Source organism: Aythya fuligula, chromosome 11 (assembly GCF_009819795.1).
Source record: "Aythya fuligula isolate bAytFul2 chromosome 11, bAytFul2.pri, whole genome shotgun sequence".
In the NCBI taxonomy this organism is placed as follows: Eukaryota; Metazoa; Chordata; class Aves; order Anseriformes; family Anatidae; genus Aythya; species Aythya fuligula.
Genome location: NC_045569.1, coordinates 5,603,211 through 5,631,098, shown reverse-complemented (window position 1 = coordinate 5,631,098; position 27,888 = coordinate 5,603,211). Strand labels below are relative to the sequence as shown.

Genomic DNA, 27,888 nt, shown 5'->3' with positions numbered 1-27,888 from the left:
TCAGACAAACTTGGTATGAGAATGAAGACTCCAGGGAAAAGCTGTTGGCTACATGTTAAAATTGAGACAGACCCACTGCATTTTTCATGTCTTAAAAAAAAGGACTTGGCTTTTGGTTCCATTTCAATTGACTCGCTCCTCTGTGAAGGAGAATACACGTCCATTTATGTAGGGCAAAACTTACTATGATGAATGATGTGCAAATGAGTGCTGCAAGCTTGGCACATAACTCCTATCTACTACCAGAAACACTTCCCCTGAAACACATGTGTGAGACACAAGGAACGATTAAGCAAGCCTTTCAGTTATAGCAGCAAATTAAAATAGCATATATATATATATATACACACACATACCTTACTCTATGTTATCATTTTGACCTTTTTTATATTAAAATGAGAAATTGAAATACAGAATATGAAGTAGGGACAATTGAAGACCCGTGCTGGTCCTGACATCCTGGGAGAGGAGTTGAGCATGAAACCTGCACAACATAATGAACGAACTCAGGCTATCAAGACAATATGGAAACGATCAGACCTTGATGCCCCACATTTTTTATTGTAGAGAGTGTTCTCATGGGTACAAATGTGACTGCAGCTGTTTGTCTTCACTGGGCAAAGATTACTTTTCACAGATTAAATAATGAATTGTATATAAAAGAGGCTATGTTCTTCTGAACACAAGTGACGTACATTAAATCATGAAGTTTTTTCAAACCATTCTTTAGAATGTTTTGTGCTCCAAGAAGCCAGAGTTCAGAAGACAATATTTTAAACAAGCAGCAGCCAGTAGTGTGTGTTGTGCCATTTCCTTTAAAACATGCAAGTTATCCGTGTGAGCAAGACATCTCTTGTCAACTGAGGCGTTTACTCTTAGCTCCAACTGCTTGCACGTGGCAGACTTCTACTGTAGCACCCAGCTTCTTCAGTTCACTCAGCCAGATCATCTGCTTGGGGGACAGGCGATCATTTGGACCTTTCACTTCCACCAGCTATGAAGAAATGATTGATTAACAGCGTGCCTTACGTGGAGGAACTGAAAAATCATTCATTCCAACAGACTAATGGAAGAATTATTTTATGGCTGTTATTTGCAACACAAGTAATACAGATTTACACGACATCTGACCAGTGGGCACTAAGTGATTAACCCGGGTCCCTAAGTGTAAGAATGAAATTTGATGTAGCAATCACCCACCAAAACACAGCCAGAGGCACTGGTGAAGGAAGAGACCACATGTTCAAAGCCTGATCATCTACAACCTTGTCTGTCATTCACCTCCAGTACCACAGTGCCAGCTTCTACTGACAGCAACTGAAAATACACTACGTCAGCTGTTTTAGAGAACTGATTTCTGCTGTTCAGCTGTGATTTATAAATGCATAACAAGATGCTCCAACAGCTGAGATGTGCAGTAGTCTTCTAGCAACTATTTCAATATGATGTAAGACACAAACCATGACTGTTTACTCAATTTTGACAGTAGAGAGAATTCTGTAGTTAGCTCACATACTCAATTTTGTGTAAGTAAGTGGTGACTTGAGCACTCCTTTCCAACAACAGTCTGAATCTGTATGACTGCTTAAGCGCTTGCTAAACAATTGCCTTACAGTAAATTTAACCAAAAAGATCTATAACAATACCGAGCCACCTCTTGCTGGTTCTTACACCCATTAAGACCACACCAAAATAAGTGATAACAGCAAAGCAATCAGCCACTATTTGCTGCACACGATACCTTAAAGTGATTACTGTGAGTACTCCACACAACCAGGTCAGGCAGTCCCCCTCTGCAATGGCGCAGATCTTTGGAAAGTCGCCTTAAAACACCACTCAGAAACATTCCTCCAAGGCAAGAGACAAGGCTCTGGAAGAGAAATTTAGGCAGTTGACCTTTTTAATTTCTTGTACAGCCATTTCTCAGTCCTCATAAGAATATTCTATGGCCAGTCTCAGTGTCTTACTTAGTCACAAGTAATGAGCAATTTAGATGTTATCTGCAGCAATTTCCCCTCTGTGTTCCCAACTACTGTTGCAGGAGACGTGGCCATATCAGAAAAGGGTAACAGCACCTGGGATTAGCAAGAAGTGTGCTGAAGTCCCCATGCAATTCCCCCCTCCCAGCCAGTCTTGACTCAGTGCCTCAGCACAAACTGTGAGCACACCATGACTCTGTGTGTGAGTTAGCAGTGAGCTTGATGAAGCAGAGCACCTGCTCTCGACAATAGTTATTTACCTGAACTTGTTGGAGGGAATCAAAACGTCCCCAGCTAACCAGTGCTGCTGCTTTTCCCTCCTGAGTAGTCCAGATGTCAGCAATCAACTTTGCCAGAGTCTCTGAGGAAGATGCATGAAGCTGCTGGAGTCTGGCCTCAATGACATCCCTCCTGTTCTCATAGAAGCTGTCAGTGTATAAATCCAGAGGGACTGTCTGTATGACAAGGTAAACACAGCTCTGAGGAGCTGCCGGCAAAGCAGCGATTCCAAGAATGACAATGCCCTACTTTGTACTTTTCTTCATCTGAGCTACCAAGTCACTCAGAATGAGACAACTGAACATAACCATACCCATTCCATAAGCCCCTATTAAGCAGGAGAAGAGCTGCATATATTTTAACAATTGATGTCAGTGCAGCAAACACTGGCCACATCTTAGCACATGCTGTTTTTTTTTGAACTCTGGTCAGAGGTTCATTTAATTAGCAGAAAACAAAATAGTGCTCTCTAAGGCGCCGAACAGTAATAATAGAGTTAGAATTTGTTATCAGGATCAAGATTGCTCAGCTACAGTGAAACAGGATAGGGCAGGGGGAACAAAGCAGTGGTAAAACTGGGGAATATCAATCAAGCCTCCTAAAAGCAGAGATCTCTGAACACATTACAGTATAAAAAGTCCTTAAAGCTATTATTTGATTTTGAACATGGGCAAAAGTGGCAGGCAAGTAGATGAGTGCCGTTCTAGCTTTTCATGCTTAAAAGCAGAGCAGTTAGAAAATATCGAATTTCAGACCTCCTTACACAAACTGTTGCCACAGCTAATCCTGGGAAACGCAGAGTAGGACTGTCTGTGTGAGCCTGCAGCTTTCAAGCCTAAGGCCTGTGATAGCTTTGCTGTGTTAATAAGTAAAATGTAGCTAACAACAACAACTAATAAGCAAATGAGCTACAAATGTGCTCGTAACGAGCAAGCTCAAGAGCACATGCAAGGTGTTTTTTTTCTAAAGAAAATAAAAAGCGATAATAATAAAAAAAACCATGCATGCCACACCTTTAAAATACAGGGAAATTTCTGCCTAAGCTAAGTTATACTGATATAAATCTGTAACATCATACAGTACAAATAATACATCTGCTTAGGGAGGAGGACCACACCAGCTGTTCTACCTCTTGGATAGGGTTCCAATTAGAAGCAATGATTAAGGTAGAAGAAAGAAGAAAAAATGTTTGGCCTTTTTACAGTCCTATGACATCTGAGATTATAGTGCTTTAGAGTTTTCTTAGCAAACGTCACTACAAGATCAAGTTTTCTAGTTGGAATTATTAAAAGCTTTTGTATCTGTAATTTGTAAAGCATCTATATAAAAGCCACAAATTTACCAGTAATCATTAAGCTTCATGACAGAGCTCTTGGGGATGGAGGGTGTATTGTTGTTTGCTCATTTATTAAAAAAAAAAAAAAAAAAAGGGTTAGCCCAAAAGCATGAACATGTTTGGGCTGAGTGGATGGGGGTGGGGGGTAAACAAACTTGAGCTTTACAATGTGATTTCCCTTTAAAGGTTACTGAAAATAAATTGGCTCTTTTTAACAGAGTGTGTCAGCTTCAAATGACGTGAACTATATCCTATGGAATAGCAGCGTTCCTGCACTTAAAGGACCCTTCAGCCAGTGAGTTCAGATATCGGACATCTGCATTTAACCAGATGTATCCTACCCTACCAGTGAGCCGATCCAGTCTTACATGGTTGTTAGTTACTGAGGAGCCCTTTAGCAACAAGCCCCACGTAACCGTGTAAAATAAGCAATGCCAAAATCTTTCTGAAAGTCCCTCAGAATAAAATGTGAATCCAAATAAGATTGTTAACAGAGCTACAAATCCTAGAGCAATATGGGTAAAGAAATAAGTAAAAAAAAACCAACAACTTTTAAAAGTACCTGATAGGAATTTCTGAAGACATCAGGTATGTCATCCATGTAAATGATATCCCACATCAGAATACCATACAGTGTAATAAATGTTGACCCTTCGCCATGAATACCTTAAGAGCAAACACAAAGATTTCAGTCATAAGAATTGAAACATCATAAACTTCTACAGCAACCGCATCTGAAGAGCTGCTAAATCAGCATGATCCAAACCAGGAACAGGCTATGTTCTGGTTTATAGGCAACTGAAGCTAGTATATATTAACATTGCAGCAAAAAGTTATAAATATGTTTTATTACTCAAACAGCTTGCTAATGCCTTCCATTCCAGGCTAGTGGCCTTCATTTACAGGATAAGATTAAATGACCATGCCCTGTTACAATAAGGCTTACTTTTCTAATGTTAACGATTTTTTAATACACTGTTTACAGGAACCCCGTGCAGCAGGACAGGCCTAGGGAAGAGTGGCTGGAACCTGTCTGGCAGAAAAGGACCTGGGGGTGCTGGTCCACAGCCAGGTGAGCATGAGCCAGCGGTGTGGCAGGGAAGGACAATGCCATCCTGGCTTGCATCGAAAATAGTGTGGCCAGGAGGACTAGGGAATTGAAGTGATTGTCCCCTTGTATGTGGCACTGGTGAGACCACACCTCAAGTACTGCATTCAGTTTTGGGCCTCTCACTACGTGAAAAGATGATACTGAGTTGCTGCAATGCATTCAGAGAAGAGCAACGAAGCTGGTGAGGGACTAGAAGGCAGGATTTATGAGGAGCAGCCAAGGGAACTGGGGCTGCTTGATCTGGAGAACAGGAGGCTGAGGGGAGGCCTCATCACTCTCCAACTACCTGGAAGGAGGCTGCAGCCCATCCTTCTCATGCAACAAGTGTTAGGACGCGAGGAAATGGCCACAAGGTGCAACAGAGGAGGTTTAGGTTGGCTGTCAGGAAGAATTTCTTCATGGAAAGGGTGGTGGTTAGGCACTGAACAGGCTGCCCAGGGAAGTGGTGGAGTCCCCATCCTTGGAGGTCTTTAAGAGGTGTGTGGGTGTGGCACTTAGGGACGTGGTTCAGTGGTGGGCTTGGTAGTGTTATGTCATGGTTGGCACTCAATCTTAAGTGTTTTTCTCCAACCTAGATGAGTCTATGATTACATATATATAAAAATGTATTGTGGGTTGGCACTGGCTTGTAGATAGATACAGGATATCAGGAGGGGGGAGAGAATCAAAGGGCAAAAGTGAGTGGGAAAAAAACAAACAAACAAGCAAAAACTTCATGGGCAGAGAAAAAGACAACTTTGTGCGACAGGGAAAACAAAAAACAAACATGATGCAAAAGCAATCAGGTGCCACCAGCAGACTAGTGCCCTGCCAGTCTCCAAGTAACGACCTTTAGGCCGTGTTAGCACTATTCAGCAATAGCTACAACATTTGTGTATCATCAGCAACACTGTTCTGGTCACCAATCTAAAGCACAGCACCATATGAGCAGCTATGAAGAACTCCGGTCAGCTCCAAGTACATCTAAAGGCCATCTGTGTGTGTGTGCGTGTACACACGTGTGTTTGAATATATATATATAAAATAAATTTAAATTTATTTTATATTACATATTATATAATGACATCTATTAATAAGTAATAATTAATAAGTATAAGGTATATAATATGTAATAGAGAACAGTATGATGTAATAATAGACTAATTAAATATTTTTATAGATACATTTTTACATATTTATTATAATTTCTGTGTGTATGAATTAATATTTTGTAAACTCCATACTATTATACCATTTATTATATATCTATAAAATATGTGTACTACATATACATTGTATAAATTAGTTGACATACATTATATATCACATATATTATGTGTTGTTAAGTAATATCTTTTTAAATATAATATTGATACTGCAGTATAGTGAAATAGAATGTATTATAGTATATAATATATATTATGTGATATGTATTATATCTATCACATATATATGATTATATGTTGTATAGTGCAACATTTGTTATTATATATGTATATTATATATACATATATGTAAATATATGTGTATATATATTGTACATGTATATTGTACATATACAATATATATATATGTATCATTTAAATGCATACTGTGAATATACCTACATATGTATATCTTGTCATATATATATACATACAACATAGATAATTTTAGATGTCATTTACATGAACATGTATATATATGTGCTGAGTAAAAAAATGTTTCATTATGTTCATATATATGAACAAGCAGTTGCTGAGTGTCTTGCTATGGTACATACTGTTCTCATGTTCATCTAGTACCAAAGATCACTGGACATCTATTTACCTTTCCTGTAAAGTATGTATCTTCCTTAATGACACTCTCTTGATGGTCAGTGCTAGTTTGCCCCTAACAAATGTATAGTTGCTCACTGATAAGAAAACCAAAATAAGCATTTTTCTAAGGAGTGAAAGAAGAAACACTTTTTTTTTTCTTAATACATTACAAAACTGCCTTTCGTACTTGAAGGCAGCAAATAATTAAAGGCCAGGAAGAAAGTCAGCTGGAAAATACTTATTAGAGCATTCTGCAAAATAGAATCAGACTGAAAACTGGTCTATTTAATTAACTAAACTGCTTAATAAATTAGAGTTACTAAGTATTTAGTAACTCTAGTTACTTAGTAAATTAGAGATACTGCTTAGTAACTCTTCACTCCAATAGTTATCTTACTTTGTATTTTAAAAAAAAAGTTAACATTACCCTGATCATATCCATTCTGCCTGTAATGAGTTAATGCAAGCTCCTCAACTGAGCACATGACTGTGGATACACTGAAGTCTTCGCCTCCTTCTTCATCACCGACATCCTCCATTAGAAACACAGATTTTCCCAGTCCCATTTGAGGACACATCTTTCCTTTGATTGTAACCTGAACATATTAAAACAACTAGTTACTTCCTAGTATCTCATTTAAAAAAACTTTAGCCTAAATATCCAAAGCCCTCCTAAAAATACAGATCTTCTTCTCAGTTTTTTTAAACCAAAACCTGACTGCTTCCAAAAATCAAGTGACTAAAATTTAGCTGGCCATTCCCTTGAAACCATCCTGTTAAAAGATTTTCTCAATGGCAGATCAGCTTTTCTAAACTGGCAAATTATTCAGAAAAAAAAAAATCATAAAAATGCTGAGCAGAATGGAATGTTAGTATTTCCATATGTGAGACCAAGACGAAAGAGTATGGACAACTAAAGAGACAGATTCTGGCCTGAAAAAAGAAGGGCTGTAGTGAGGTATGCAGTGACAGGGCTGAGGGAGAACAAGGCTCTGCTCTGACTTTGCCCACATACAAATCTCTCTGCAAAAGTAGGGAAAAGAATGGGTTTAAAAAAAAAAAAGAAAAAAGAAAAAAAGGCATTCCAATATGATGCAAGTGCACTATATTTCACAGTTTCATAGGGTATATTTAGAGTGCATAACTCCAAAAGACTGTAAAAGAAACCCTTGCTTTTTCTTGTGCCATTAGTCTAATGCTCATATCATCCTACTACTTTTTCTTACACACAGAATGCCTGAAGACATTAGAGGCAATGCACAGACTTGCTCAGGCTCTTCTGACAGAAAAGTTCTGAGGGTGTTACTGGTATTAATTAATGGGGTTTAGATATAAACAGATTTGCACAAATGAGTTTGTACATGAGGTTTTTGTTTTAGAAACACATTTGCCTTCACTTTCCTAGAGCAGAAGCCAGAGTTTGGTGAATAGCACATACTGACAGTTTCCCAGATTACTTCTTGTCAAAATGATAAAGGCTTCATGAGATCGTGTATCTCAGAAGCTCCCGGCATCTTTACTTACATGAGTCACGTCCTCCACAGTTATGACTGGCAGATCATGCAACAGGCATCTGAACTGCCTGCAGCTTGGCGAGTCTCTGATGCGAAGGGCCCGCTGGTAGAGAGAGAGACGATGCCCAGTACGTACAAATGGGTCTGCCAGTCCATTTCGAATACAGTCAATGGCCTAGCAAAGAACAAGATAATTTAGGAGTAATTTAGCAGGAGTAATTTAGCAAGATAATTTAGCAGTAATTTAGGAAGACCTATGCAAATCCTTCTATTCTTACTAGAACTAATTGATTTAAGGAGCGCAAAAATGTGAATGCAAAAAGCTCGCACATAAACAGGGCTGCCTTTCTTATATGTGTAATGAAGTTCTGGCTATTATTTTGCATTGGAATTCTTCTGGATTAAAATTTTGATTGCACTGGTATGTAAAAAAGGAATTACTATCCATTTGTACTGATCAATATAAGACTGAGTGTAAAATCTACATAAGCAACTAGAAAAAAGTTAGCTCTAAGGCAAATAAGCTTAATACTTTTAAGCCTGTTTCTTTATACTTAAAATGAAAACAGAAGGACTAGATCATTTGTACAAGAATGCACACGCAGAGCAACTTTTAGACCGATGCACGACATGCACTGATGAAGATCCAAGGCTAATCCTAGAATTAAAAAAATAATTATTCAAATTACAGTTGTGACGTACTGTCTTTCTGTGACCTGGAAAGGCATTTTGTCCTAATTTATAAATGACTGAGACTCTTCCTTTGTACAACTTCCAATTCAAAATCTAGAAATAGCCTGATGTTAAGCTACAAGATGCAGAAGAGATGCTGCGGGCACTAGACAGCCTATGGTATTATTTCCTATTAACAGAGTTACAGAATTAAATACAACAGAAAGTACAAGCATTTAATGCCAATTCTCAATAGCCTTGCTCAGGCAAGTAAGCAACAGCAAGAAAAAAAAAGTTATTCTCAGCTTATTTTAAGTAACTCTACAACTGGTACTGTTCCTGGACTTAAATCTTTTTTTTTTTTTTTCTTCACAATTTTTCACTGCCAAATTAGTCATATATCTTAGGTGTGTTTAATTACATTGGCTTTCTTAATTATGAGATAAAAGTTGATTTTCAGTGTCCCTGTCCCACTTTGCTGTGACATAAATTGTCCTACAGTTTCAGTCACTAACATTTTTTCTGCTTTGTATGTAACAGACAAGAAAAATGGACATCATCTTCCTGTGTTTACAATTCTTCAGACAAACAGCTGATACAACTACCACCTGCTGTTTTATTTCTTTATTCCAGATATGGCCTCTTCATGACTTGGGTTCAGAAGCAAAAGCATTTACTGCACATAATTTCTCTGCTTCTCAGATATCAGGCATATTTATACGGAAGAATAGAAGAGGATGCTGCTGATCGGTAACTCTATACAATCCCTCAAGCCTTGTGTTGTGTTCTTCTACACAACACAAAAAAGCAGGTCAACCAAGGATGGTTGACCTTATTACACTCAATATGACACTCAATATGCAGAATTCATTGTATTTCTTAGGAGAAAGTGGTTCCCCAACCTTGGGATTCCTACCAACATACGCATTTTTAGAAGAGCCTACCTAGATGTTCTTTTCATGAAGTAATATGTATTTTAAAAAATGTTTTCAGACAATGCCTGTAGTGTTTCCAGCCACACAGCATGCAATTGTGACAATAGATACCTTCTTAGTGTTTTTCAAGTGCTGATGTAAATTCAGAGCCAGACGGTCCCACCACCGCCCTCTGCTGTCAGTACAATACACATCCTGAGACAAAAGAGTCTGCAGCTCCTTCACCGCTTCCTGTAGCGACAGGGATGTATTTTTATTAACTGAGTTAGAAAACAAAGTTTAAGTTCCATTATATAAATTGCTTATAATTTTCCCTTCTAATTTCTGGTACTGTAAAAACTTTGCACAATTCAAACCCTATTTTTACTCCAGCACCATAAGTATTCAGTTGTCTGTGTATATCTTAGGAACTCTACGATAAAAAGAGATACTTTTATGTAAGCTTAAAGCTTAGCTGTAAAAATAAAATATTTTTGTCCTTTTTGTCTTCCTTGTTGTATACGAAAAAGGCCTGAATTTTACTTGTTCCTTTTCTCCAGAGGCAGTCTTTCTCAGAATAATATGTCTTTCTTTAACATAAAAGTCAGAGGACTTTGGAGATGTTAGGTCCTCAGGTGAAGAGGCATGAGATTACACAAAAAACTTTTATTCCAAGATTTTCACTTTTAAAGGCATATTACACATGGCAAAGCATAAGCATAAATCAACACAATCTAAAAACATTGGGTTTCCTTTAAAATCTTCTAAAACATACAGAAAGAAAAAAAAAAGACACTTTATACTTAAAAGTTATCTGTTAAGAGAACTGTAGCAAGTCATGGCAAACATCACCATTTTCCAGCCACATCAGAAATACAAATGATACATAAAGCTACATTAAAAACGTTTTCCTGTTCACCTTACCACCTCACCTTACCTTGTACATGTGAAGTCTCTGCAAAATTTCAACACCTTGAGAAAGTATTCTTGTATATAGCCAGCCAACTGTGAAACGCCGCAGGTACTCAGGTAGAACTCTGTGATAGCTGAAAGGTAAGAACAGCTCAGGAGATTCATTTAATGATGGCAATTTAAATTCTTTAAAATTATCTTACTAAGAATGCTTAGAATCAAAGCATTTAAAACATGCAATGCCTTATATATGAATTGGGTTCTGCAAGTCAAAAACCCAAAGATAACCATATAGCTGAAGCAGCAATTGTAAGCTGCATTTGTGCAACATTATTTGGTTTCAAGAAATTGGTTGAAAGAAGATATTCAAGATGTTGGTTTTCAAGAAAAGAATTAGGTTCTGCATCAGATGCAAAGCAGTAAATTACTACGTTGTGTTTCCTAACTGCTAACTTGTTCTCATAAGTCAAACTTCAGAAACTCAGCTGAACAAAAGGAAAAGACTGGAACAAGCATTTCCCGCCCTAAAAGAAGATTAATGCCTTTGGGGTAGGCACCTCTATGTTTTGAAAAATTACTGAAATTTAAATAGGTTTTTCCACTGCTTTCAGTGTGAAATGGACTAGAACACCACACAACCCTCCATTAATACATGTATTATTTTAAATCAGTTGCCATGACAATGAATATAATGTCAAACTTAACACTTTAACTTTCAGTGCATCATTAAACCAGAGAACAAAATAATTAACACAAAAAACAGTGAAGGACGCTTCAAAAACTGTACACATTACTTCAGTTCTCAGATCTTCAGTGGTGTTTCCTGAATGACACACAATTGGAATTTTCAACAGATGAATAACCCACTCTGTTTTCCCATAACCTTTGCAACATTCTTTTGTTCACAGTGAATTTTAAATTCTGCTGATTGCTATTTGTCTAAAAGCCATAAAAACAAACTATGATGAGGGAAAAATAAGGCTCTTGTTCTCCTGCATTGGCATGTAGAACAGAAGTGTCTTAGTGCTTTATCCATGCCTACCAATTCATTCCCAAGGCTTTAGAAAAAAGGCTTTTTCACAGATACCACTTAAAAGCTAAACAAACAACCAGGAAGTTCAAAGCTTTCAAGAACATGAAAGTTTCTAAATTTATCAGGCTTGAATAATATCACAAGTCTATAAGCCTCTCTCAAAAGGAACAGCACCAAAAGTAAGACGATGCACTTAGTAGTCACTTATGAACATTGTGCTTGTTTCCAGTTTACTACCTCAAAGAGGGGTGCTTTTTCAGTTTATTCCACGTTTCTTTCGCACACGTATAGAGATGATTAGCTTCTTCCAAGTTCCCATTTACCACTGCAGTGGCTATATCATTTGACAGATGAGCAGCAGTTGCATACCTACGGGAAAAACATGTAATCACTGCTTTAGGATCAAGAAGCATTTATAGTTAAAATAAATCAATTCCTCCATACAGTACTTTCTAAAAACTCCCTTCCAGTCTCCAAAAGACATAGAACTATGCCGCCAACTTTATTCTTAATCTTGTAGGATCAGCGAAGTTTATACTAGCAGGATATACTACATTTAAAAGTATTTATAAACTGGAGAACATATTTTTGGTTCTGTTAGGTTCCATTCTAATAATCACAGCAATGTAAGAAGCAACTTGCACCAGCAGATGACCATCAAGCAAATGAATATGCTATTTTAGTTCAAAATAGAAGCCATTGTGAGCAACAAATCTTACTTGGACACAAAACTGCATCTTAAATCACTGCAAAAGTGAACTTCTACCTATTCACATCTGTAGTTCTACATGATGAATATCTTATTTGCCTATACAAGTACTGCAGTAAAGCTTTTCTAGAAGAAAACAGATTTCCAAACTGCCAAAGCTTCCTGTACCTGATAAGATCTTCTCTGTCCTGGAAGATTTGTGTTTTCCTATTTACAGTGTAACTGGGGAATACCATACGCCCCATGTTTACCATAAGGACTGTGGAGAGCTGACTTTGACCAGCACTACCAGCTTCTTCATCCTCTATTGACTCAGAAAGTGAAAATAGCAGCAGGATTCGAGAAAAGACAGCCCGAGGGCCTTTACAGACCCTGACAGATCTTCCAGCTAGATCCTTCGCCCTGTAAGGACAAATAAAATGATTATACAATTAGTTTTTCCCATCAGTTATAAAATTCAAATATCATGAATGAAGTATGAGATTTTTTTCATGTTCACACCATTTACTGCATAAACTTAATTTTCATAGAGTCATAGAACATCCCAAGTTGGAAGGGACCCACATGGATCATCAAGTCCAACTCCTGGCTCCACACAGGACCACCCAAATATCACACGATAGGTCTGACAGCTGTGTCCAAACACTTCTTGAATTTCGTCAGGCTTGCTGCTAAGATCACTTCCCTGGGAAGCCTATTCCAGTGCCCAGCCACTCTCTCAGATTTTCCCTGAAAGAAGCAGCTTGAGAAACCATATAATGTACATAATCTATCGTGAAAAGCCAAGGAATCGCATTAATTAACAAAAAGTGTAAAGACCATCCACAAGCAGAATAGAATTGGAACTGACTGCCCTCTGGGTGCAACCACTCCTGCTGCTATGCCAGGCTGTACCAACATGAAACAAGATGTAGTTAGCTGGTAGGGCAATGTTTACAGATCACAGTTTGAAATCCTAGGTTTTGGGACTTCATCAAGCTCTTTCATACAAGACAAGATTTTTGGTGCTTCTCCACAGAGCAGCAAAGATTTAAACAAGAAATTCTCTGATCTTAGGGGGCAACTAGTATTTCAGCTGTCAACTACAGAAAGGAGCAGTACGTTCCCAAAGTTTATATGGCTAAACAACTCTTTATATTTTTATTTACTAAATGCATTCCTCTCTTCAAACGACATGTTGAGTCTTTCAAAGCATAACTTACATTCACCTGGAAAACTTAACTGTAGAGTTAAACAGCTTAAGAGGTACCTTTTTAAAATCACTGTCCCAATACCAGCCTGACTCCTGCTGAAGACTGAACGTTGTTTTGCCAATCTCTGAAAATCATCCACAAGTTGCTGTTTCTGACCGTTTGGGTTTGGCAAGTGAAAGATCTTTGCTAATGTTTTTAGCTCAGGAGCTGAAAGCAAATCCAGCCCTTCACCCAGGTCTTCCAGTTCAGATTCTAAAAGTAAAATAATCCACGTACATTCATTATGTGCTATATGTACACATTCAATCGACAGTTCAAAGATTAATACATTCATATAACCTAGTACTAATCTAATGATTCAGATTTTTCCAAGTATATTATTGATGCTAGCTGGTCCAGCTTGAAATTCATTATCTTCAAAGGTCCAGTCTGAAGGAATGGAATAATCAGAAGTAATCCCTTTGTAGCTTCAAAGAAAAAGCAAATACAAAGAAATTTTGCTGAGTTACAAGAACAGCTGCTCAAGAAAAACTTCTCTCTTCTTGATGACTGAAACTTCCCAAGGCAAAAAAAAAATGTACTGCCAGAGAGCAGCTGCTCCACAGGGGGGAATGAGCCAGGAGTCAGAGGTGAGCACAGCACAGGCAGTGTCTTCACTACCCCTGGTGCAGTCCCACTGTAAGCAAAGAGAACAGGCGGACCGAAAGTCCTGATAGCAGAGCCTACAGGCAGCCCTAGAAAAGGCAAGGTGATGAATCAGGTCCTGGGTCCATTTAAGAGATGAGCCAGACCTAGAGACAAGCCTACAGCTTAGGTCTGAGACCCATCCACAGCACATGGCCAGAGGCAAGACTGGAAACAACTGGCAGCATTGGTTGGAGGGCCATCTCCCAAAGCATGCCAGGGACAGAGCTGAAGGCAGGATCACCTGGCAAGACAGTTCACAGGTCACGGTCTGAGATGGGGCTGATGAGGGCAAGTACGGCTGACTGCTGCATCAGTGGCACTGACATTTGTTCTGTTCTCCCTGTTACACACTTTGCTCCAACAGCTTCTACTATTAAAGTAACATAACACGGGACTCATCGACCTGAAGCCTGGAGTTATTCTGCTCCTCTAATTCTCTTCTCAATGAACAGCCAAGCATGCAGTACATTAAATGCTAACAGGCCCCAGAACATTTTATTTATAATACTTTTAATACGCATTAATGCAGGCCATACCTGTCTGCAGAAATCTGGCTTCAACCAGTTCTTCAATTATTGGTGACAAATCCAGACTTATCTCTCCATACTCTATTTTGTTCACTTTTAACCAGTTCAGCTTGCGTTGAAAAAGTCTCACATATAACTTCTGCCCACCAACTGCAAATTTTATTTAGAACAATGAAAGAAAGCAAAAACATTAAATTCTAAAACACGGTGCTATGCATACTCACTAGCTTACATACAAAAATTACTGTGATGCAGATATCCTGTAAAACACTTTTTAAATCTGCCTGTGCTTTATAGACAGACTTGGTAAAAAAAAAAACAACAGAACCCACCTTTCAAAGTAATCATTGCTCATTAGAATCCTTAAGTTTTGTTTTCAGGTAGCAAACATCGCTAAAATTTACTTTGGACACACTTACCCTTTAAGAAATACTTTTTAGGAAATGACAACTTTATTTTATTTATAACCTGCATAGTGTGACTTTAAATAGGTCTTTTTGCTCTCTTTAATACTCAAGCAATAAGCAACCATTTGATGCTTAGGAAACAAAAGAAGCTGTAGTTTGATGGAGTGATTTCAGAATCACAGAACACTTCTCAGTGTAGTAGTCTTTGGATTCTTTTTTTACCAATGATATGCAAACCTAATTTTAATAATATACTTATTGAAGACAAGAATAAAACTCCTGTTGATTTGATTTTTGTCAGGGAAGACATCGTAGAATCATAGAATATCCCGAGTTAGAAAGGACCCATAAGGATCATCGAGTCCAACTCCTGGCACCGCACAGGTCTGCCCAAAAGTTTAGACTGTGTGTCTAAGTGTACAGTCCAATTGCTTCTTAAATTCAGACAGGTTTGGTGCAGTGACTACGTCCCTGGGGAGCCTGTTCCAGTGTGCGACCACCCTCTAGGTGAAGAACCTCTTCCTGATGGCCAGCCTAAACCTCCCCTGCCTCAGCTTGACACTGTTCCCATGGGTCCTGTCACTGGTGATAACAGAGAACAGGTCACCTGCCTCTCCACTCCCCCTCACGAGGAAGTTACAGACCATGATGAGGTCCCCCCTCAGCCTCCTCTTCTCCAGGCTGAACAGGCCCAGTGCCCTCAGCCGCTCCTCATACGTCTTCCCCTCTAGGCCCTTCACCATCTTCATCACCCTCCTCTGGAGGCTCTGCAACAGTTTAATGTCCTTCTTGTACTGTGGTGCCCAGAACTGCACACAGTGCTCGAGGTGAGGCCGCACCAGCGCAGAGCAGAGCGGGACAATCACCTCCCTTGACCTACTAGCGATGCTGTGCTTGATGCACCCCAGGACACGGTTGGCCCTCCTGGCTGCCAGGGCACACTGCTGGCTCATATTCAACCACATAGTCAACCACAACCCCCAGATCCCTCTCTGCGGGGCTGCCCTCCAGCGTCTCATCGCCCAGTCTGTACGTATAGCCAGGGTTGCCCCGTCCCAGGTGCAGGATGCAGCACATCACTTAAAGTAACTTTAAAAAACACTTTAAAAATACTAACAATGCTGCAATTTGACCAAATAATAACTTATTAAATCTTAGCTGAAATTTGCCAAGCTATTCTTGCTACATTCAGCACCCTTCTGAACAACTATCTTGCCCCTCATTAACTTCTAATTTATTTATCCATTTGATGATTGGCAATGCTCTCCATCCACTTTTTGCTGCTCACCCACTTTTGAGAAAACTAGGCAGGAAGGAAGGACTACTTCAAATTTAATTATTTAAAAAATATCATTCCTTTTATAATATGCAACTCACGGAAGAACCGCATACTTTTATCAGAAAATAACAAAATACTGGAGAATACCTATGCTCAAGCTATTTAATTTATAGCATTAAGCACGTATGTGTACTTTTTCTTGTTGTAACTGAGAAGCAATACTTGCTTCAGTAGAAACTACTAATGTGGAACAGATATCTCATCTACCTGAACTTTTAAAGTATTCTGTCCAAGATTTCTTGAAGGTAAAGACATCCATCACTTGTCCAGAACTCATTATCTATTGACTTAATAGTATCCGACCATGTCTCGTGGCTGAATCATTGTTTTTCCTACCCTGCAAAGAGAGATTGTTTTATTTGTGACTGTAGCAGTCAGTGCAGACATGGATTTGTCAGCTCTATTCTGCAATAACTTTTTTTTCTGTCTTCTGAACTCCTGTGAGAGAGGAACCCTGAACTCACTGAAAGAGAAACAAGTATACAATTACTGATCAAGAGAAGAGGGTGTAGAAATAAAGAAAGCTGTATCCTAAATTTTTCTTTTAGTATTGGTTGAAGTAGCTGAAGCCCACATCCACTAGCTACCTAACTGTAAGCTTATCCCCAGATCTCCTTTGAATGTAAAGGAGCCAATAAGAAGTTTTGTTGCTTTTATTCCATTCTTTACATACTCCTATTTTAACTACCCTAACATAAGCAACATATTAGCATTAGTTTTTGTGTTTAGTGTTAGTGCGTGTAATCAATACAATATAATCTGTAAGAATTTAATTGTGATCACTGCAGAAAATGCCGACGTTTAGAACTTAGGTTTCCAAATAGTTTCAGACCTATTATTTTGAGATCTATGTGTATAGCACACGCCTCTTCGTAACCCCATTCTGCAGAATCTTCATATGTATTAACCATAAAAAGCTTGGTATTAACTGATGGTCTTTTTTTGTGGATTGATGTTTAAACACAGAAGCAAGCTGACTTGAGATTCTAAAAAACATGCATTTTTCTAGTTAAGCTACAGAAATAACCACAATCGTATATTTTTAATTCTCTCCTTATTTCATGCAATCTCTATTATTTATTGCTACCTTCCCTTAAAGCAGCATTAGGAAAATTTACCTACAGGAAGCTACTGAAGGGATACACCTCCTGAGAAAAAGGAGTTTCTTCCATGAAGCAGTTTAACAAGCTGACCAGCCCACTGGTATAGTACTCTTCACTTACAAAAACTATGCAAGTTCTCTCTACAAGAGACAGCACAGGAATGTAAAAATAGAAGGATACCTGATAATTGGCAGAACTTAGTAATAACGTTCATATCTTGATCATCAAATAGTCTCACATCATCTTCATTCTCCAAGACTGCTCGCAACACCACTAAAAAATTCTGGAGGTAATATGGTTGACCAGGAGCGTTCGGAACAGAGATAACCTCATTTATTTTGTCTACAATGTCACCAGTGGAAATTTGAAACTCCACCTTTTGCACAGTTTCTGAAAAATTACGATTAACGTCATCCTTAAAGTGTTCATGAACTTCCACAGGAAGTACCTGTACATCACCCTTTCCAAAGCAATTTTGTGTACTGCAGTTCACTTCCATTTTGGAAGACGGAGTAAGTCGAGCATGAAGTTGAGTCTTTACCTTCAAACTACTGATCGGCTCTGCTGAAGTATAAATGGCTAAATGTGTTTCACGGTTATCAGGATTAAGCATCACGCCTTCAGATCTACTTTCTGTTTTGGTGTTCCTTGTACCAAATGGTAATCTCTTGCTGTTAACAGCTGGTAGCGATACCTGAACAACATCCACGAGGTCTTCCCTACCACATTTGTTTATTTCTTCTTGAAATTCAGATTCCTTTTTTGAAGGATTTTGTTCCTCATGATCTCCCTGAACAAGCTCATTTTCTTTCTGGGAACTATGCCCAGAAAAAATCTCAGCATCATCATCCGGTGTTACAGCACTTTTGCACATACTGTGAACAGCTGGAGGTGAAGAGTCGATCTCTTTATATACTACCTGTTTTCCTCCCTGGATGCAACGTCTTCTGGACAGTTTAGATGACAAGCTTCCCAAAGAGACGATTTTAACTGGGTGATCTCTTGGTTCACTGTGAACGCTACAGTCTGAACTACTGTTGCTAAAATAAGGGCTAATCTGTTGTGCCGCACTCCCTTCTGTTTTCAATGCACTGCTTTTGGAAGGACTCGGGCTTAGATTTGAGAGTTTTTTTGAGAAGTATGGGCTGGAATTACTGTCCACATTTGCACCGGGAGGACCCTCGCTCTTAGCAGAGCTCAGTGTTGAATCGACACCACCCAGCTCGCCGTGGCTGCCTGGACACATGGCATCTATGTGCTCATTTATTCCGTATCTTGGTACCATTTGCCCACACATGGGACAGGTAATTTTTGCAGGGGGCACATTGTTAAAAAATGAAATAATAGAGGAGGATTCTGAACGTAGAGGTGGCGTGCCTTTAATATCCACTTTCTTTGCTGTTTCTTTTTTTGTCTTCTTTTTGCTCAGTGACAAGCTTACTCGGGCTCTCTTACTTTCTGAGGACCCAGCTTCTGACATGGTGCAACTTCAGAGCGCCGACACGGCACCGGCAGCTTCAGTCAGCTCATGCTTCTTTACCCTGCAGTGCTTGAAAGGAAAAAGAGACTTCCCTCGGCTTTGCATCACCCATCCGCAACCCTCGGACATGCCTTTAAGAAAATAAACACGCAGCTGAACGCAAGGCTAAGACACCAAACACAACGAAGACGAAAGGTGAAGGGCCAGACCCGAAGGCAGCCCCGCCAGTTCCCGCTGCCCGCCCCCTCAGCTCCCCTCACAGGCGCCACGCGGTGCCCGCGCTTCACCCGCCGCCGCCCGCCCGGGCCCTTCTCCTCACGGCCCCGCCGCCCCCAGCCCCGGTCCCCCCGGTCCCCTCACGTACCGGCGCCGCCGCCGAGCGTCCCCCGGGCCGGGAGCGCTGAGGGGAGCCGAGGGAGGCGGGCGCCGGGGCCCGGGCCGCCCCGTGCAGGCCGCGCAGCGCAGCGCCGATGGCGGCGGCAGGCCTGGGGAGCCGAGCACGGAGCGCACAGCGGCCCCCTCAGGGCCACAGGCGTTAAAGTCACACCTCCCGCTGGAAATTTGGGCCTTCCACAGCCCTGTTCAGTCACCGAAGGGAAAGAAATCCTGAAATACTGCTACTCTGGGAATAACGCTCCAAATTAAACAGCGCCTGCTTACTGAGTTACTGCTGGCTGCTCTGCCTCACGGCACTCAGCTGCTCCCTGCGCTGAGGAACCTGCTCCTAGAGGAGCAGGGCAATGTTAAAAAGGCAATAAAAATGTTAAAGAAAGGAGATGTCTATCAAAGATGTATGCCAACGCCAATTGAGGAAATATTAATCACTTCTTTGCTCTGTTTTTAAGTGGATGTCATCAAGGCTGACAAGAAAAGTTATAGTCAAGCTGTTTATGAAATCTCTTACACCCCAAAATAAGAGGGTTACATTTTTAATCTTAGAACATGTGTGCATTAACTTTAGAAGATAAACTGTATCCTTACACTACCGTTTGCAAATTTAAGTTTTAATAAATGCATACTCCTGTGCTATATAAACAACTACATAAAGACAGTATGGCTATAGTTTGAAGAACATACAGCCACGTCACACATTGCTTTATCTACATGCCCTATGTAAAAAAAATATATATATACATATATATGTATATGTATATATATCTTTTTAGAATAAGACGATCAAGGAGTTCAACAGTAGGAAGAAAAAAAAAATAGGGAATAACGCCATAGAGGTTCACAGAACATTTTAATTTTGTATAAAACCCAGCATTTATTCCAATGCAGCATTAAAGTAGAAACATTTTAATAAATACAAGACAGAGCATGTATTAAACTTAAATTACAATTTAAGTTTATGGACAGAGACTTCTTTCTGCTTCTTTTGTTTCTTCTTTAATTTGGTTGCATCTTTGACTTGCATTTTCACTTGGTCTTGTAACTGAGAAAAGAAGGCTTGGGATGATTTCAAGGCCTTGTCTTTTCCTTCATCCTGTCAATGGAAACAATATTTGTTATAACACCAAGAAACATACAGACAGTACCACTATATTATTTATCATTTCTTTTAAAAGTCAAATATCATATGTAAGTACTAATTAACTTTCAGAGAGTCATCTCTTTTCAGCAGATTCTTATGCCATTCCGGCTAAAGATTAAGCTTCCTTTCTAGTCCTGATTTGGCATAGTAGGGAACTAAGGCATGTGAGCTACAACTGCATAATAAACTACAATTACTGAACTTACGTTTTGTATTTTGTTGGTCTTTTGAAAAGGTAAACAGAAGTGGTTTAAAAGTAATGAAGTTATTTTCCAATACACCAGAATTTCAGACATTTAAAAAAAAATTAATTTATAAGGCATCGCAGGTAGAATATAAATTTACTTTTTTATAGCATGCAAAGCACAAGATCAATCTGATAGGATTATAAAGAAAGCTCCACAAAACGTAAAAAAGCCAACAGGAACATTATAGTTTGAAGTTCTGTTACTCAAAGCTTACAGAGACCTAAGTAGAAACCTCATTTTCAGTTATACATGCAAGTAGTCAGTCCCATTTAGTCAAGTGGGACAGTTCAAACACAGGAAATAAGAGACTGAGTTCTAGTATTTGCAGGAACACCACCTTCTGAACTTTGAAATAAAAAGTAGTACCTAACACAAACAATCATTTGTTCTGTGAGAGTACTATGATATAAAGTAATTGTATCATACAGTTCATGTTTTTCCTTATCTAAAGATTATCTACACATCCAAGATTAATCTTCTCATTTAGTATATCTCACCCTGAATAAGCTTCTGCAGGTTCCAATTAAGCATGATTTATTCATAATTCAAGTAATAATATCTACATGAATATGCATTATAAAAAGGAGGTCAATACAGAGCACAACTCAGAGCTGTGTTTTTTCAGGCTGCTCTCCTGACATCACATTCATAGGGTAATCAGCAAAATCAGGAGTAAAAAAAGACATTCAACACTACTTTGCATTTAGTTCCATGCACATATTAGACTGGTACTTCCAAAATTGCAGCTCAAAAGAATACAAGGAAAAAAAAGGGGGAGGAAAAAAAAAATACATCCTTTCCATGTCTACTTCCTACCTCTTCCTTTCCAGCAGTTTTATTTTTTATATTTACTCAAACATAAATAAGGTATCAAGGTTTGTGTAGGCAAGCAGATACACTACTTAGTACAAGAATTTCTGAGGGGGTGGTAGGAGGTGTAGTTATGCCTAGAGGGATAGGAGAGAAGCAAATCCTTTCTTCTAACTGTGTTAAACATTATCTACCCCTGGGATTTTAGAGCTCATCAGCTAAAGAAAATTAAGTTAAACAGGACTACTTGAGACAGCATTACCTTGAGCAGCGTTGCTTTGCCTTCTTTTGTAAGCTTTTTCAATTTCGCTGCAGCAGCTTTTTTGCTGAGTTTTATGCCTTGCTCCGATTTCTTCTTTTCAAGAAGCTTTTGACGTTTCTCCTTTTCCCTTAGCTTTATACGTTTACGAAGCTTTTTCTTTCTTCGCTCTCGTTTTTTGTCTGTGGAAGTCTTTTCTGCGTCTGTTTTTACATCACCAGCTTTGTTCTTTTCCTAAAGAGAAAAAAAATATATAAGCATGCAAAAGAAAACTCACTTTAGTGAGTTTTAGTGAGTATTTAAGCCTGTCTTAGTGTTTCCATTATTTCAGGTGTCTGACACATTAAGGCATAGACTGAAAACAGCCAGAAGCTGGTAGTAGTGTCTGTACAATTGACAGTCTATTGCTGTTTAACTTCCCCTTCTACCCAGCTATATAATGGTAAAAACAATTACCATCACAAGTCAAGAATAAAAACCATCTGTAAGTTAGTATCATGACCTAGCATGGTCTGATAAATAACTGGAAGGCGTGGGAAGAGTTTAAGAGTTTTTAAAATGCTAGGCATGGAGGTTCATGAGGTAAGTAACCTTGAGTGGATGGGGTAGCAAAATCCTCCCACTGATCTGGCATCCACTACACCCTTCTGTTGTGAATACAGATCCTTGATTTTTCTGTTTGTTTGTGTGTTATTTGGTTGGGTTTTGGTTTTTGTTTGGTTTTACCTTGATCTCCTCTGGTGCTAAGAGAGCAGCGTCACTAACAGCAACAGGTGCTACTTCTTCCATAGTGATAGCTGGCAGGTTTGAGACTATTTTCACTTCTGGCACAGGCTAGAAATAAAAAAAATATTCAGCACTAAGTACACCATCTCAAAGGAATGGAGTTTACGTGTAACTGAACACGCTAAATATTTGGTTATATTTAGAGACAGTTATAGTGCATTTAATACAAAAGAAGTACAAGTTCAATGTTTACTCAAAATATACTTGGGAAATGAAAATTCTCCAGTTTCAAAGAAAATAAAGGAAAAGAGTAACTTTGAAACTGAACTACTTACTGGTTTGGGTGTGAAGTGGAAATTACAAAGTGCATCCAGTTGCAGGAAGAGAGAATCCATCATTTCCTGAATTTCTTTGTGTTCAGGATTTTCTTCCTCTTCAGTTTTTTGCTAGATTAATAATGTAATGTTAATGCAATACCACTCACAAAGCAATTTCACTTTAGCAAGACTGCTAACACAGTATGCAATTCAGAGCCATTCCACATGCCACATGAACACTCAGAGGAAGTCTGAAGTAATTCCATAAAGCTGAAAACACCTAGTAGCATACAAGTGAATATATATGCTTATGTGATGCAAACTTCAAAGCAATAGGAAAGGCATTGTTTGTGTTACCTGGTGAAGTTTCAAGTATTCTTGCTCATAGATCTCAGCAAGACTCAGTTTACTTTTTTCATGGTCCAAAGTGATGCGCTTCTTGTATTCAAAGGCATCCTCTTTTGGTTTTTCTTTCGGTTCTACATCGTCCCATGCCTGAGAAAGTCATAAATTAACAACCAAATACAACTACAGACTAAATGTGTTAGTTGCTACAGCTTATTTAGAACATTACTTATCTGACATTTTAACTAACTCATGTGTGTGGCTTCCCCAGGAACTCAGAAAGTTCACACTTTAATTTGAAGAATAGAAGACACATACTCAAGCTTGTGTACATATTTTCAGTGAATCAGGGCAAAAATAGTATAATTAATTGCAAATGTGTAATTTCCTTAGATACTCTTCCATTATGTAATTTTACTTATTTATTTAGCAAACAGTAAGCCTCAACAAATTGTGAGATACAAGTCTTTTATCAGTGACTTTGAAGAAAAATTTTACACATTTAAGCTTTGATTAGCATTTAGGATGCATAAAGAACTACACAACTAGGATCACAGAAAAAAAGTGAGACTGGCATTATATTCCAGAGGAACTCCTTATAGTTACTCCTCTTTATCTGTAAATAATCTTTAGTTTGAAGAAAATCAAAACCTAGCTTATAACACATACTTAAAAAAAAAAAAAAAAAAAAAAAAAAAAAGATTATGACTCTGAAGCCCCATTCATTAAGGCAAAATGAAACATCCAGTTGCAGAAATTAATCAAGAAAACTCTATACCTAACACGTTAAGAGTTTAAACTTTCTTAGAATGTGCCCTGTGAATAAAGTCAAGGAACAAAATGGAAAAATGGAGAAGAGCAAGCAAGATATTAACCTCATCCAATATTCTCTGTTTAATGATATCTTCAAGCTGAAAAGTAGTTTCCTCTGTGATCACAGGAGCTGAAAAGAAGAAGAAAAGATTAATGTTTCTCCAGCAAGAAACACTTTTTGCTCCGAGGAATCAAAAAGAAATTAAAAAAAAAAAAAAGAAAAACAAAGTAAAGCCTCAACAAATATGTAGTAGTTGAAATTTTTTCTTGACCTAGAGATTGATGAAGTCAAGCAAATAACGTTTTCTTCCACTACCTTGGAGAGAAATGAAAATGGGAAAGAGAATGATGTTATGTATGCCTTGTAAGTGACTAAAACTGCCACTGAATTAATGAACTTTCAGGTAAATTCAACCAAGTGAACCAAGAAGACTATAGCTTCCTGTAATTTCCACAACGAAAATGCACTGCCTCAAAGATGTGCTGAGAAGTTTAACTAGTATTTTTGTTACCCTGCTCTCAAGTCATGGGTGTTGTCATCATGCTCACAGGCAAGGCAATCCAACTTGGTACGGCAATATACTCTCAAGAAAGCCCTCCCTCAATACTTACCCATTCGGACTGCATGATCAAAGAGTATTGTTTCCTCCAAAAGGCTATTTTCCGGTCGCTTTTGTCCAGTCACTTCTCCTTTAAGCTGCCAAGGTTTCTCTTCTAACAACTCTTCTTCTAAACTTTTTATTTTTTCACTCAACTGAAAAAAACAAAAACAATTTCCTAAGAAGTTTAAAACAGTTCACAAGTAAACTCAAGGCAAGAAATCCATAGCCATTTCAGGTGCTTCCAAATCCTCCTCATGTAATGTAAGGATACGTAATTGCATACGCATATCTGATAAACTACTTTATTTTTATTAAGTTTAAGAAGTCCCTTCATGTATGCCATGTACACAATTATTATAAAACATTGGTCACTGTTTAAAAGTATTAGCAAAATGATAAAACAATTACCTTTTCCTGTCTCTTTTCAAAAGATGACTTTATTTCACCGGGATCGATGCCCTTCTCCAATTGCATGTCAGTACCGTCTTCAGTTTCACTGTCATCTGGCAATCTAAAAGTAACTTTTGAAGAGGCCTTTTTACCTCTCACATTCTCAATCATCTCATTAATATCCTCCACCCTGTAAAATTAAAATACAATTTAAAATGAAGTAAAGGTTAAAAAGCCACTAACATTTGTGCTTGAAGATATTTCAGCCATTACAACTTTACCTGTTACAACTAACCGATAGTTAAGAACTGCAATAGACTTTCATTGAAGTCTAAAGACAAAGACACTGTGGAAACTTCTATACATCAAAAAATAACCTTTAAAAGCTGAAGTTATAGCTATTAAATCTTTTACTGAAATAAATCCCAAGAAACAACAGTACGAAAGCAAGTAAATAAACTACTTTTTGACTAAGATAACAATGCAATCCATGAACATACAACAGATAACAGAAAATGACAAACCATGACTAAAGTGAACCTGGAATTCACAATTTATTTTCTACTTGAACACTGCCACTCTTCAGTGTAAAATTATAAAGACATTTAACTGCAAATAATGCTAATACTTACTCAGACATGCTTTCTTCATTCTCCTTTTCAATAGCACTGTCTGCTTCCTCTTCCTGATCATCTTCAACACCATTAGCTACTAAGTCATCATTGTCATCAACAGGATCAAAGAAGTCTTTGTATGTCAGGTCTCTAGAACTTTTAACTGACTAAGAAGGTGACAGGGAAAACAAAAAAACGAAAAAGCAGTTAGGATGACAGAAGTCTAAGAGCAGCCTGCCTCTGAAAGGCTAACATCTGGGGAATAGCACGACTTGTGTAATAGCAGTTCAGTTTACTGAAGCATTAACCTGGGGCAGAGCATCTCTGTAAAATTAGCCTCTTTTACAAGTACTCAGGGCATTCTGCCACTTAAATTCATTTCTAACTTCAACACGTGCTGAAGTCAGAGAGCAATGATTTTTTCTGATTATTCACTGGTATGCGTACGTCCTTCCTTACGCCCTGGGCAGAGTTCTTGCAAGCAAGAATCTCTGGCAACTTTAAGTAAGAAGAGATTAGTTTTTGAAACAAGTACTCGGCAACTTGCAAAATTTGAGTTACAAAGCCCTGTCCCTGTAAAAAGAAGTAGCCAAACCACCTTTGCTCTGCATCAGTCACCTTAGGAATCCCCAATCATGAGACATCAATGTTGAGCAACGCAGCTTTCTTGCTAAGCTGGATCACATATTCTGCAAGGTCTCGTATTTCTTACGACATGACCACCAAGTCCTTAATCCATGCAAAAACCTAAAATCCATCTAAACAGAGACTGGAATGGGAAGACAGTATGTACTTTTGCATTGGTGCATTTTGCTACCAGATACTTAACATCAAATATTAACAGCAATTGTTAGTTTTCCAATCATTTTAACTTGGCAGTTTCTCCTGTGAGCTCAACAATTTAGAGTAAACCTAACAGATATCAGATCTTGATTTAAATAAAAGAGTTCAGATAGTAAACTATCTTCTTACTTTGACTTTAGTTTCTTCAGACTCCTCCTCCTCATCATCCGAGATGATTTCCTCAAAGTAGTTGATATCGTCTTCCTCCTCCTCCCTCTCCCTATTTTCCTTCTCTGCGTGCTCTAAAAAAGCTTCCATCTCAGCCAGCTTGAAGAACTTGTCATCCACTACAGATTTTCTTCCTTTTTTTTTCAACGTTGTTTCCTTTGCTATTTTAGTTTGTTCTTCTAGTGCATCAATATCAAAGTCAACGTCAGAATCCTCATCACTGTATTTCTGCGTTATGGCTTCTTTGGGTTTACTTTGCTTTTCTTTAGCTTTAGTTTCTTGTTTTGTAGACACACTCTCCTGTTCAGTTTCTGCTTCCATTACGTCTTCCAGTTCATTATCACTGCTAGCCTCTGCATCAGAGCCATCATCTTCCTGGTCTGAGACAAGGCAAAGATCTTTATCGTTGGCATCCCTTGCAACGGATTTCTTGAAAAAGTCAAGAATTGCATTATTCTGGAGCTCTAGTTGTTGCCAAATCTGTTCTTCATCAAAGTTTTCTATCACCAGCTCTTTTAGAGGACTCCCACGAACTACACTGCTTCCCAGAGCTTTATTTAAGTCGTATAGAGTCTTTGTTAATGCTCTGAACTCAGCAGCCAGCCCATCTTGTACACTAGAAGAGGAGGAGAAAAAAGTTAAAGTTTTAAAAAGCACAACAACTACTTTTTTTTTTTTTTTTTTTTTTTTTCCCGGAGTTAGCTAGCTTCCCTTCATTCCCAGCTCCAGTAAGGTACCCGCATGGTCCCCCTGCAGCTCCCTGCCGGCACCTTCCAACACTCACAGCTTTTGCGCAACTCCCCACGTGGCTGAGCGCCGCTACCGAGCGCTCCCAGCACCAGACGCCTCACCATTTTTAAGCCTTTCAGCTCCCCCCCGCCCGCACCCCCGGGACACCCACGCGATTATCACGACTATCGCAAGCCTTCGCTCGGGCGTTCCCTCCCTCCCTCCCGGCCGGTCCCGGCCCCGCAGCGCAGCCGGCGCACACGCAGACCCCTCGCTCCCGGCTGCCGGCAGCCCCGCCGCCCACACGGCGCTTCAGGTGGGCTCCGTGCGCCGCCAGGAGCCCCCCGCGCCCTCGCCCTCTCCCGCAGCGCCGCGGCCGCCGGCGGTACCTCAGGAACTGCTCGGGCCGCGCGGCGGCGGCGCCCGCCACCCTGAGCGCGGCCTCCAGCCCGCTGCGCGCCGCCATCTTGCCCCGCCCCGCGCCGTCAGGGCGCCCCCTGCGGCCGGGAGGCGGCGA

General features: G+C 39.2%; 2 protein-coding genes across 2 annotated transcripts; both read right to left on the bottom strand.

Annotated features, from left to right (window-relative positions):
- Positions 1-370: 370 nt before the first annotated feature.
- Positions 371-19,398, bottom strand: FAN1 (FANCD2 and FANCI associated nuclease 1). The gene is made up of 14 exons (XM_032195085.1): positions 19,338-19,398; positions 17,674-19,104; positions 14,654-14,794; positions 13,487-13,682; positions 12,406-12,639; positions 11,766-11,897; positions 10,521-10,629; positions 9,716-9,835; positions 8,008-8,172; positions 6,911-7,079; positions 4,157-4,260; positions 2,240-2,434; positions 1,742-1,870; positions 371-994 (listed from the first exon to the last, which is right to left on the bottom strand). The coding sequence occupies exons 2-14, from the start codon at positions 18,971-18,973 to the stop codon at positions 857-859; spliced, it is 3,132 nt and encodes a 1,043-aa protein (XP_032050976.1). The 5' UTR covers positions 18,974-19,104; positions 19,338-19,398; the 3' UTR covers positions 371-856.
- Positions 19,399-20,199: 801 nt separating this feature from the next.
- MPHOSPH10 (M-phase phosphoprotein 10) lies at positions 20,200-27,837 on the bottom strand. Its single transcript, XM_032194809.1, has 11 exons — positions 27,761-27,837; positions 26,604-27,258; positions 25,650-25,798; positions 25,036-25,207; positions 24,638-24,779; positions 24,088-24,155; positions 23,225-23,362; positions 22,886-22,996; positions 22,551-22,658; positions 21,828-22,058; positions 20,200-20,459 (listed from the first exon to the last, which is right to left on the bottom strand). Exons 1-11 carry the CDS (start codon positions 27,835-27,837, stop codon positions 20,310-20,312), a joined length of 2,001 nt encoding a protein of 666 aa, XP_032050700.1. The 3' UTR covers positions 20,200-20,309.
- Between the last annotated feature and the right edge of the window lie 51 nt (positions 27,838-27,888).